Source organism: Patiria miniata, unplaced genomic scaffold, assembly GCF_015706575.1.
Source record: "Patiria miniata isolate m_02_andy unplaced genomic scaffold, ASM1570657v1 HiC_scaffold_10, whole genome shotgun sequence".
NCBI classification, from domain to species: Eukaryota; Metazoa; Echinodermata; class Asteroidea; order Valvatida; family Asterinidae; genus Patiria; species Patiria miniata.
The window spans coordinates 723,905-737,538 of NW_024037048.1; the positions used below are offsets into that span (position 1 = coordinate 723,905).

Sequence of the window (13,634 nt, forward strand, 5' to 3'; positions counted from 1 at the left end):
AGAAATGATGCCTTGGTAATCTAACTATTTTCACTGATTCTCACGGCAATTACACCTCCAATGAAATTATAGCCAATAAGTTTAACTCTTGCTTTCAGAAGTATTTTAATCCTTTGGATTGTTGTACCATTAGCTTTAAATGCCAGCATTCTCAAACTGAAATTGACTACCTCCTTGTCACCCCTGATGTTGTGTGTAAAACCATATGCAGTCTGAAATCTAACAGTGCACCTGGACCTGACAATATTTCAGCTAAAATGTTAAAGTCAGTTGCCTCTGCTTTAAGTTATTCTCTTGCAGATTTGTTTAACTATACTCTTGAAGTGCAAAGGGTTCCGTCAGCTTGGAAAGATGCCAATGCTGTTCCAGTGTTCAAGGGTAAAGGGGATCGTAAATCTTTTGACTCCTATAGGCCAGTATCCCTAACCTCAGTAGTATGTAAGGTACTTGAAAGAATTATTCATGATCGTATTTACTCTCACTGTATCACCAACCCGCTGTTGTCTCCACACCAATTTGGATTCCGGCCTGGCTTTTGTTGTAATAGCCTTTTGTCCAAATCTATCATGAATGGGCCAGTATCTTAAATCAATGAAATCCCCCTGATGTCCATTGCATTTTTTTAGACTGGACACGAGCATTTGACAAAGTTCCGCATAACTTGTTGGTTACAAAACTCTGTAGTCTGAGTATTAACGCAACATATTGGTGGTTGGATTCAGGACTTTTTGAATAATAGGTCCCAGAGTGTTGTAAATGTAGCGTAGAAAAATGACTAAGAGAAAATCCTGGTTCAAATGATTAGTCGTGATTTAGTTATTAAGCTGGGACAAAACGAGAACGACGAAGCCACCATGGCTCGCTGTCGAAGGCAGGAAGGGAGGCTGAAGGTAGGGTTGTGATGGGCATGATGGGGATCAGGATTCTCGTTGATGTGCCAGGGTGTAGGGGTCAGTTTTTAAATGTCAACATAAAAGAGCGGGGGAGTTGGTGACCGTTGCAAGCTAAGGGTATTTCCAAGTGTCCCAACCATTTTGGCCGGAATTGTCTGAATGTACAATAGCCTTGATATTGGATTAAAATATTGCGCGTAGTACGCGCTCAAATGATAATATACACATGCGCGCGCTGGTAACGTGGTCAATGCACACGTTTCACCATGACGGTACGGTGCACCATGTCATTTTGGCCAATATTTTGTACAAAATACAGATTGTGTTCGACGTGAAAGCCGTAATTAGGATACACAAACAACGTGTCATCTTCTTCAATTAGTTTTTTAACCCTCATTTGGACGAAAAATTCATCCAAACCATAGTGTAACCACAGTTCACCGCTGTAAATTATATAAGAAGCAGAGTCACTCAATTCCTTTATATTTTGGTTTGGATGGATCACCGATGAATTTTTTGGCAAATAAACGGAATGAGTGAATACAAACAAATTGACAAGGATTGTATGTTGTTTGTGTATCCTAATGAGCCTTTCAAGTTAAACACAACTGCATTTTGCACAGTTGTTGGCCAAAATGGCATGGTGAACCGTCATGGTGAACCGTTACGATGCAGGCAACAATAAAGTTGTGATTTTAAAGAATTGGAACATTTGTATTTTTAATTTCCATTTTTGTATTACTATCAATCATTATTATCTGGCCTAAATACTTGTTCTTTCATTCAACCTTCGGCCTCCATTTCATATTTTGAAAACAAAACTCAAGAAAATAGCTCCCAAAACGGCATGTCATGCATATTTTGAACAATGACAAAATTCAGACAATCATGGCCAAATCTCGCTGGGCCCCCAACCCCCCAGCCCCCGTTCAATGTTGTCTCTCATTGCGCGGTGTGTGCTCCATCCGCTGAAGAGAACACCAAACCATTTTGGCCGGGATTGTAGTTGTGGAGCCTTTTTGCAGCTTCCACAGCGTCTTCTGGTCCCCATACTTGTATTACCATGGGAAAAACTCTTGTTTAGTCGCCACAAATGCGGAGTAAGAATGGGTATACATGTACATGTAAACACAGCACCATCTGCCTCAAACCTTACCCCATCCCCGACGCGCCCCCTCCCCCCCCCCCCACGCCAACCCCCTACTCACACCATCCCATCCTCCCCTACCCATCCCCACCCCATCACCTACACATCCCAACCCCACCCAAACTCCAATCCCTATCTCCTTCCCCTCCCCTGATCCGTACCCTCCCCTACCCCAACCCCCTACACCCACCTACCCTATCTTCCCCCATCCGTCCTTACCCACCCCTACACATCCCCACCCTAACCCCTACTCGAATCCCTAAATCCCGCCCACCCCATTCCCCCTAACCATACATCCCCAACCGACCCCCACAAACTAAAAGATCAAACCAGAAGCTCATGCACTCCCCAAAATGCATAGTGTACATGTTATACCGGTATACATACATATACATGTTATAGTGGTATACATGTATATGTAACAACTAAAAACTTTAACATTTCCTTGAATTAAAATTCTTCAATAAAATCATAAAATTTACTGCAATGATATGAACTTAATTGAAGTTATATAGATGATGCATGTAAACTGCATTTAATTTTTTTGCCCAAGTTAGCTAGAACCAAAAACGTCAACATTTTTATCGGAACGCGGGCGGCCGGCCGGATGGACGGACCGACAGCCCCCCAGACAGACGGACGGAAATTGGTATTATATAAGCTCGCATCTGCTTCGCAGCTCGCCAAAAAAAGAAAGAATCAAGGAAACAAAAATAGACTTCTCCAAAAATTTAATTTAGTCTCACAAATCACATCTTCAAACAAACAAAAAAACACAATTTCTATCATTAAATAAGAAAAAAAAATGCTCCAATACTTAAAAATACTCAATCTGGGTCTAAATCCAAGAACAAAACTAGAACGGCGAAGCCGCCATGGCTCGCTGTCCAAGGCAGGAAGGGAGGCTGAAGGTAGGGTTGGGGATGGGCATGATGGAAGGGGATCAGGATTCTTGTTGATGTGCCTAGGTGTAGGGGTCAGTTTTTAAATGTCAACATAAAAAGTCAACAGATTACCTAATAAATACATGTGTATATAGGTTAGCCGTCACTGTATTATGGGGGAGTTTTCCATTGTTAGGGTAATTAGGACCCAGTTGTGGATTTTTGCAGCGCTAACAGTGTCTTCTGCTCCCCATACTTGTATTACCATGGGAAAACTCTTGTGTAGTCGCCACAAATGCAGAACAAGAATGGGTATACATGTACATGAAGACACAGCACCATCACCACCTCCCCAAAACCTTAATTACTCCATCCCAAAACCTTACCCCATCCCCAACCCGCCCCCTCCCCCCCCCCCACCCAACCCCCTACCCACACCCATCCCATCCTCCCCTAACCATCCCCACCCTATCACCTACACATCCCAACCCCACCCAAACTCCAATCCCTATCTCCTTCCCCCTCCCCGGACCCGTACCCTCCCCTACCCCAACCCCCTACACCTACCTACCCTATCTTCTACTATCTGTCCTTACCCACCCTACACATCCCCACCCTAACCCTTACTTGAATTCAAATATCCCGCCCACCCCATTCCCCCACCCATACATCCCCACCTGACCCCATGCAACCCCTACTCTGATCCCTATATGCTGCCCCCTCCCCTTATCCAACCCCTACAACAACCCATCCCTACACATCCCCAACCCAACCCCTACTCCGATCCTACATGTATATCCCGCCCCCTGCCCAACCCCCTCCTAACCCAACCCCTACATCCATGCCCATCCTCTCCCTACCTGTCTCTCCCTACCTGTTCCCACCCCACCCCTACAAATCCCCACCCCACCCAAACCCAGTATTCCAACCCCTCTCCCCACCCCACCCCACCCCAACCCACCCCGCCCCACCCATCCTAGCTCCCCTACTCATCCTACTCACACAAACCCTAACTCCAACCCTATCCCCCAACCCACCCCACCCCACCCTCCCCTACCCCATCCTTACTCCAACCCCATAAACTAAAAGATCAAACCAGAAGCTCATGCACATTCCCAAAATGCAAAGTGTACATGTACATGTTATACCGGTATACACACGTACATTTTATACCAGTATACATGTACAAATAACAATTAAAAACTTTAACATTTCCTTGAATTAAATTAATAACATTTACTGCAATGATATGAACCTAACTGAAGTTATAGAGATGATACATGACAACTGCATTTAATTTTTTTCCCCAAGTTAACTAGAACCAAAAACTTCAACATTTTTATCTGAACGCGGACGGACGGACGGACGGACATACCTCCCAAATGGACTTCCGGGGTACCTCCATTGTTGTCCCATTGTCCCTATTTCTAAAGATTTCACTTGCGGGGTACCCTATTTTCTAAAGATTTCACTTGCGGGGTACCTCGAACAAAGGACAGGTACCCCACAAGTGGTCCCTGGTCAGTACGGGCGGACGTCCGGACGGAAATTGGTATTACATAGGCTCGCATCTGCTTCGCAGCTCGCCAAAAAGAGTTAAAACCAAAAGGAAAAAAAAAAAAAACTGAAATCAAAATGAAAATATATAAATGAAATGGAACCCACACAGCACTAGTGGAAAATGACTTTTAAAGTACAGAAATAACTAAAAACCAATGACTGAACTAGCAGACAAAAGAAACAGCTAGGAAGACACTCTCCAGGTAGGAGGAACGTATAAGACTATAATGTTAACTTGCCTCTCTGCTGGTCAGCTGAACTAAAACTCAATGTGGCATGACCATGTGGCAGCTTTTATAGGGGGGACTGGTGGGCTAAATTAAACAAACGGAGGATGCACTACCAGGAAAAAGGGGGGAATCTTAAGTACAAATAAAATGATTTTCTTTTCTAAGGGGAGCTATTCCTATTTAATACACTATAAAAACACACAAGTAAAACTTGGCACTGCCACATATACAGTGGTGAAGTATCTGCCCCAGTAAGAGTCACATCTGGAGTTCTACAGTGATCCATTTTAGGACCACTTTTGTTTATTCTTTTCACTAGAGACCTCCAGCACTGTGTTTCTCCTGGTACATGTACTTATATGCTGATGATACTGTCATATTTAGGCCCGTCACTAACCATGTTGATGCATATGTGCTACAAACAACACTGGATAGTATCATGGAGTAAAAAAAAAGGGTGTCTCTTAACCCATCAAAATTTGCTTTGTTACCCATTTCTATAATAGTGGATATTTATAAAGCGCACGTATCCACCAGGACTGGTGTTCAAGGCGCTACATCATTATTACCCCTGCTCATTGGGCACATGAAACATTCCAAATACCATCTCAGCTCCCTGGGGAGTATACAGCTCGATGCAGCCTGTTAGGCGCAAGGAAGCTAATTCAATCACAATAACCATCTCTGCCCTCACAGGTACCCATTTACTCCTGGGTGGAGAGAAGCAATGAGTGACAAAGTGCCTTGCCCAATGGCACACGCACCATGACCCCGCCAGGACTCGAACCCACAACCTGCAGCTTTACCCGCAGACCACGAATCAGTGCCCTTAACCACGAGGCCACAGTACTCTAGGCGAAGTCAAAATGTATTCACTCACAATTACAATATACTTGGCAAGAAGATATTAGCTTCTACGGAACATAAATATCTTGGAGTACTGTTGCAGCTGCGCACGCTCTGTCGTGAGAGGGCACGCTCTGTTTTTTTTATGCAAGCGCAAGAGGGTGTGCGTTTTTCCTGCTAGATACTTGTCAGAAGGCTTAATAATTTCCAGGGTGCAAAAAAGGTTCATTTTCACACAATTTTAGGAGAAGTGATCATTCATTCTTACCATTATTGCACCGGGGGATGTGACTTTGGGGGTGTAGATGGATTTAGGGGGAATATTGGGACCTTTGAAAGGGGATTACCACCCGGTTTATGTAAATGTAATGTACACCGCTGTATACATATTATGAGGATGCTGATGACTCAGTGTTTACTGCGTGGGCTCATCAGTTTATTTAGTTATTATGCCCTTTCACCATAAGTGAGGGTGCTTCATAATTTGGGTTAGGAGGCTGTGAAGACTATTGTATGACCATGTGCATATTATTCAATTTCCTTTATTGCTTTTCTCTCTTTACTATAGCTCATTCAACGAAAGGGAGGGACAAAAGGGAGCATTTTGACAAGAATTTGGAGGCCACACAAAATTGAAACTGCTGCGGTCGGTGCAGCTTACACGCTGGTGCGGCTTATACGCCGACTTCAAATCTTAATTTGCAGATTTTTGCGTGCTGCGGCTTATACTCCGCGCGGCTTATATTCCAAAATAAAGGTAGTGGAATTCTACAATGGAACTTCAATAGCAAAGATTATGAGTAAATCGTACATGTATGTATCACAGCTAATCACAGGTTTAACAGGTAAGTATCATCCCTTCGCGGACTCCCAAATCACCTTTGATTTGGGGGAGTCCACTTCAGGGACTCCTTTACCTGTTAAACCTACAATTTGCATAGACTAGCACCGAAAAACGGATGGTGGGCTTCAGAGCGAGCCTATCCAAAAACAACGCTTCGGGAAACCTAAACCTTGTCCCTTCACGTTCTCCCTAACCAGTGTTGTACATGGCAACTTAAAGAGCTCACCAGTAACTGGTGTTCTCTCCTGACCCTGAGGGAACATCCCATCACTCCCGGGTAGAACCTCCCCTGGATGCACCTACTGAGATGGCTGTACGGCCTGTCCGTCCTTCTGCTTGGAGAACATCCCGCAGGTAGCAGGCCGTGAAAGTTGACGGTGTTTTCCAGGCGGCTGCCTGTAAAATGTCCGGAATAGGGACCCCCTTGAAGTAAGCCCATGACGTTGTCATGGCTCTCGTGTCATGTGCCTTGACTGGATTGGTTGGTGAATTCAGCCAGTCTTTGACCAATGCATGGATAGCCGTAACAATCCACCGGAAAATAGAGTCTGCTGACACCGCCCCGTGCGGTTTATTTGTTGAAATGAATAGTTGGGTGGTGTCTCCTCTCAAGGTTTTTGTTCTAGCCAAGTACCATTTCAGTGCTCGAACTGGACACAATAATTTATCTTGTGGGACGAAGGAAAACCCTTTAAGATCCGGAACAAATATTGGTGGATGGAAGAAGAATGGAGATTGATTCTTCGTTAAAAACCCATGACGAGGCACCAGTCGTACCCCGTTGGGTTCCCATCAGATATGCCCCGGTTCCACCGAAAGGGCATGAATCTCGCTTCTTCGCTAGCCGTGGCCGTGGCTAACGGGAAGACCGTTTTGACGGATAGGTCGAACAAAGAGGTGTTGGCCATAGGTTCATATGGTGGTCCCGCCAAGACCTGAAGGACCTGTGCCAGATCCCAAGACGGAACCAGCTTCTTAGATGGAGGCCTCTCAACGAACATCCCCCGCATGAGCTGAGTCAGGCTAGCATTATCCGACACCGTAGATTCATCCAGGAATCCCTTATGGACAGCCGCTATGGCTGATCTGTAGCCCTGAATAGTGGATACCGTCAGATCCTCATGGAACAGGTGCATGAGGAAGTCTCCTACCACTGCTAAAGGTGTTGTGCATGGATCATGAGTTTGTTCTTCACACCACCTATGATAGTGTCGTAATCGGCTGTTGTAAGTTCGACGGGTAGACAGTCTGCGGCCTCGGGCTGCCAATGAGGCAGCGTCTGCTGAAAGGGCCTGCTGATCGCAGTGACTGCTCGACAGCATCCACGATGTTAAGTGAAGCGACTCTATCCCTGGGTGCGGGATCAGAGACCGCGGCTGACACAGTAGGTCTGGTCGCCCCGGAAGAATTATCGGTGGGTTGCACAACAGTCGAACGATTTTCTGAAACCAAGGCTGGCGCGGCCAAAAGGGAGCGATGAGAATGACTCTGCACTCCTCTGTCTCGACCTTTGTCAATACTCTTGGCAGGAGCGAGATTGGTGGAAAAGCGTATGCCAGCATGCCCTTCCAACTGATGGAAAACGCGTCTGCAGCCCATGCCTTTGGGTCCTGGTTGCGTACGCAATACACCAGTAACTGATGGTTCAGTGCCGATGCAAAAAGATCGATGTGAGGACGATCCCATACTTGGAAGATCGACTGAACTACTGTCGGGTGAAGAGTCCACTCCGTTGGAAGGACCTTCCCCCTGGACAGAGCGTCCGCCATGATATTCAGTTTCCCCGCCAGGTGGACCGCTGTAGGCGTAACCTGTCTCGCTTGACACCACAGCAGGAGCTCCCACGTGTGCATGCACAACTGCGGGGACCGTGTCCCGCCCTGGCGGTTTATGTAAGACACGACGGTTGAGTGTTCTGATTTTATGAGGACTACTTCCCCTGTCACCCGTCCGACAAAGTGCTTCAGAGCCCGAAAGACCGCAAGCAGTTCCAGGATATTGATGTGGCACTGTCTGTCCACTTGGGACCAAGACCCTGCTGCTGATTCTATTCCAATATGTGCCCCCCAACCTGTGTTGGAGGCATCCGTCACCAGGGTCACAGAAGGTTGTGGTTGTGGAAAAATCAGTCCCGCCTTAACGTTTGTTCGCTGAGACCACCAATCCAGATGGGGGCAAATCATGTTTGGGATTGGCACTGGCCGTTGGATTTGGTGAATGCACGGTTGGTAGTGGGCAATTAGATGTAATTGTAGTGGGCGCATCCGCATCCTGCACCATGGAAGCACATCCACCATGCTTGCCATTAGGCCCAATAGCCGAAGCCAGGCTATTGCCGGGGCCACGCTGGCAGTCTGGAACAGGGCGATGCGGTCCACAAGATTTTGGACTCGCTCCTTGGTCAGGAAAGCCAGCCCTCGCTGGAGGTCCAACTAGAAAACTGGGTGCATCGTGGGGTTGGTTGGGATTTTTCGACGTAGACCAGGAACCCCAACTATGAAATGATGTTGCAAGTGAGTTCGAGTGCCCAACTCGTTTCCTCCTTTGTCTCCCCCACAATGAGCCAATCGTCCAGGTAAACAAAGATTTGCATCTGGCGTTGTCGGAGGATTCCAGCTACGACCTTCACCAGTCGTGTGAATAGGGGGAGTGGAAAGGCCGATGGGTAGCGTGAGGAACTCGTAAGTCCGCTGATTGTAACGAAAACGAAGGAATGCCCAATGTCCGTTCCACAGTGGTACATGTAGATAGGCGTCTTTGAGATCGATCGACACCGCCCAAGTTGGAATGGGTAATGAATCCAAAACTGTCTTCAGTGACTCCATCCGGAACCGTTTGGGTAGGACATATTTGTTTAACGGCTGAAGGTTCAAAATCGGTCGCCATTCTCCCGTTTTTTCTTTGGCGCTAGAAAGAATGTCGAGAAAAACCCTTGAGCCGCATCCTCTGTTGGCACTCTGCGTATTGCCCCTTTCTTTAAGAGGGCGGATATCTCTGACTCCAGAGCGTGACGCTTGGTCTTGTCGGATGGAATCGGTGTTACTCTCGGTAGGTATGCAGACGGGGGAGTACTCGTGAACTCTATTTCGTAGACGGAAGTTACTGTTTTGAGTACCCACCCGTCATTGCACAAAAGGGCCCAAGTCCTTACGAAACGTATGAGTCGACCCCCTACGGGGCCGTGGGAAGGGTGCCATCACCGGCGCCAACCGTCGCCCCGGTAACCTCCGCGCAAAGCTTTGGAGCGGGGGGTGAAGCCAACTCTACCCCAGGTACGCGACCCAAAGGCCCTGACTCTGTCTCACTGTGTAGTGGCCTTGTAAGACGAGCCCGATGGGTTGAAGGCAAACGGCTTCAACGGTTTACGGGGGAATGTCTTGCCCTTACTCATTGCACTGCCACCTCTGGCCGGACGAGAGCTGCCCTTCGGACTAGGCTGTCTATTGAGATTGATCTTGTTCGTAGCTTTTATCCGCTTCGCTTCAGCTTGCATGATCTCTTGGAATTTCCCTCCAAACAAGTCGGAACTCAGTCGGGGAAGGGATTCCAGGCTGGACCTCAAACCATCAGAGGGAACAAAGATTGTATCCAACACGTTAGGTCGGCGGGCGTTGATTGTCATCAAGGACACCCGCATAAACTGGTCCATACACAGCCGTAGCCCGTCGTCAAGGCAACGAAACGCTGTCTCAGTTGCCTCTGGTGACACCGGCGAGTCTGCCTCACAAGAAAAAACCAAGTATTCTGACAGGAGTTGTAGAAAACATGCCACTCGAACTCCTGCACGTGAAGCTGTGTCAATCTTCAGTAATGACTCTTCAAAAACATTCTTTTCTTTTGATGGAAAAGGTGATTTCACCGAACTTCGGCCACCCGAATCCGCCGCGATTTTATCACCTACCACAGCGGGCATGGGCGGCACTGATAAAAATTTATCGAAGTCCGCCTGAGGTACTCTGAACGGAAGGGTTTCACGGCACACGAACGGACTTATTTTTTTAACCTCCGAAAGTGCGCTCATGCGATCAGCGCACAGCCGATCAATCGGAAGAACCGGAAATTCCTTCGGTTCGACCGGCGCCGTCCGTCGCTTAAAGGATTGTCTAGCGCCCTCTACCGGTTCTTCTTCGTCCTTCGACGGTATATGTAGCACCCGTACCATATCCTTCATGACCACGCGCAATCGCTGGTCGGTCGTGGATTGGTAGGATGATTCATCCGAATCTACCGAGGAATCACCCTCCCCCCTTGGGGCTGTTCCCGGCGATCACGTTTTTGTCTCGAGGGAAAAGTTTCCTTATTCCCTGAGGGTTGTTCGGTACTGGGGACCGCTACCGCTGCCGAAACCCGGCAAGGGTCCCTATCTGACACATTCCCCGGGTCGGAAAAATGATCCGAGACGAGGATTGACATCTCATCCTCGGCCCCCGGTTCCGGCAAAACCTGCCCGGGCTCCGGTGGAGTCACCGGTTGAGCCAGCGCTGTCGGTTTTGGTATCAGTGATGTAATACTGGCCGTCAATTCATGGAACCCCTGAAATAACAGGGCCGACGTGGGATCTTCCCGCCTGCTGTGATGCCGTCGACGGCCTCGTGACGATCTGCTAGCGGATGACGATGAAGAGCTTGAACTAGTATATCTCTTACGCCGGTGACGTGTCTCTCCATTGGACCTGTCCTGGCTCCGGTTGCGTCCGCGATTTGGAGCCAGAGCCGGGCCCACCGAAACCTCAGCCGAGGGATCGGCAATCGAGCCCAGTTCCGTAGTGGCTGTGTCCGCAGCCTGCATCCCGTGTTTCCTGCCACCCAATGTCTTTGGGCGGGCTCCGGTGTCGGTTGCACCGACCCCTGCCCCGGACCCACCGGGAACCACACCGGTTTCGGGGACTGTTCCGGTCACACCGGGGATAACGCGGCCGGTCGCTATATGCCCCGTCGGCATAGCTTTGGCCCGAGAATTCTCCTTTTTCTTCCCCGGCTTACGTTTGGAAGCGAGCACAGGCTGCTCGGCTGGGGGCGCCGTATCAGATCCCTCACTCAAACCTGCCTGGGGCATGTCCCCCGATTAAGTGCTAAGGCTCGGACTCTCGGTGCAAGTGACTAAACTAAATTCCGGAGGCCTCACCGGCACGGATTTAGTAGTATGGCCCGATGCTTTACTGGTGGCCAAAGACCCTTTAGACATGACCCCAGAAAGCGGCGATTGTTCCGCCGATGTCGCCTTGCTCGGTGCCCCGGAAGACACACTGGCTGCCGAATCACCCGAGGGAGACCGGGAACGCACCCATGCTGCTACGGCCTCCCACTCTGCTGACCCCCACTCCTTACAAACCGAGCACGGCACTCGCCGGTTACACGGTCTGCAACGGGGGCAGAAATCATGCAAATCTTGTTTGGGGCGGGGCTTAATACGCCGACAAGAAGAACATGCAACAAAATTCTTTGGCGTCACACCACGCTTACTTTGACGTGTGTCCGCCATTACTAATGTGAAAATAAACTGTAGATTCACAAAACAACCCCAAAGAAAACCTGACACAACCAGTGTATTTCTTTATTAATAAACAGATAACTAGCGTACTCTGTACGTATTATTTTATTCTGAACGTATTATACAAAACAACGCAAGCACACCTTGCAGTATATAAAACAAGAAGAAAACGACACACCTCGTGTTTGACTTCTTTATTAACAAATCAACAGCAAATGTACTCCGTACACTAACCTGTAAACGTAACAAAAATAAAACCTGGCACTGTACCAGAAGCACCGAATCTTGTAGTATAACTCACGAAAGAAATAACTCACAAATTTCTTTCAAAATGTAAAAAAAAAAACATTCTAGCAGAGGATACGTCCGTAGGAGATTCGAAAACATGTCCGTCTTCCATGAACGCTAGAGAAAAGAGGACGAGTTGGCCGTAGGCGGGAGCGGGGGCGGGTGATGGAGGGCGCTCTTGTGTGGTATTAAAATCTAGCGTGGAAGCCTAAGGCTTAGAGAAATATGCAAATTGTAGGTTTAACAGGTAAGGGAGTCCCTGAAGTGGACTGTCCAATTTGGTTGCATTAATATTGTATGTAACTGGACAGGGATGTGTTTAAGAGGAAAATTGAAGTGATGTCATGATGACGTCATCACATGCCATTTGACGCCACATTAAAAGTAAGTTTTCATAGAGTTTTAAACATACTCGTTTACAACCGGCCAAGCACACATTTATTCCCTTATCAAATGCAACTTTTAGTGTCATTTTTCCTATGTGCCAAAGCCTTCAGGGAATTCAAATTACACAAACAAATTACATTTTGCTTAATTGCAATTGCACATTTTCTGCAGGCATTATGCACAATGATGCCAGCACTGCATGCACACTTTATTTTCCCTTCCGTTGTTCATGTGTGTAGGCCACACAACACAATCTACAAATGTTACATAGAATTATTAGAACTGCACCCGATTTCATCAAATTTCAACTTCAGATGCATCGCAGTGATGCAACGCGTCATATCTCTACGATGCGAAGCGTCCTGCGATCCATTTCACGAAACACGTCGTAAGTGCGATGCGTCATAGGCGTATTGATAGCACAACTCGATGACTGTTTTATGTATATAGTCAGCATACAGTAAATAGTCGTCTGATATTCGACAAAGAGTCGTCGGATCTCAACTCGAAATTTGTTAACGTAAAACAAAATGGTGGCTGTGCGATGCAATTTTGAAGGAAAACAAGCTCTCAGTGGACTGTATAGCTACTTTGAAATTTCAACTGCAATATTCCAGTCTAATTCGTAATTATTCAATGATTTTTTTATTTACAACTTTACACACATTGCCTCGGTATTATAACTGGCTTAGAAAGGGACTCTTTTTATTTTGCGATGACCATTAGACACGTCGTAACTTGCGACGTGTTTTAAGCCATTGTCAAGGAACTTACGACGCGTTCAACACATCGCAAATTTCGTGAAATGGATGATACAACGCGTCGCGAATTGCGATGTGTTACATGTCGTAACTCGAGTTGCAACGCATCGCAGCGCTCCGTGAAATCGATGCTGGATGGTTACGTTACCTTAAATGCTTGAATATTTCTGGTGCACTGGAGCTCCAAAACTAAGCTTGTCCTGGTCAGCTTTTTCAGGACAGTGCAGCTACAAAAAAAAAAATACAAAAAAATGAGTGTGCAAAAAAGTTATGAAAACAATTACCTTTTTATGTTCTCATACTT

General features: G+C 47.2%; 1 protein-coding gene across 1 annotated transcript in view; it reads right to left on the minus strand.

Moving 5' to 3' along the window:
* The window catches only part of LOC119734777 (SMC5-SMC6 complex localization factor protein 2-like), a 202,895-nt gene that overhangs the window by 23,703 nt on the left and 165,558 nt on the right, over positions 1-13,634 (minus strand). Inside the window, exon 15 of the mRNA XM_038208330.1 lies at positions 13,479-13,557. Within this exon, the coding sequence (XP_038064258.1) occupies positions 13,479-13,557 (79 nt within the window). The remainder of the gene's footprint in view (positions 1-13,478; positions 13,558-13,634) is intronic.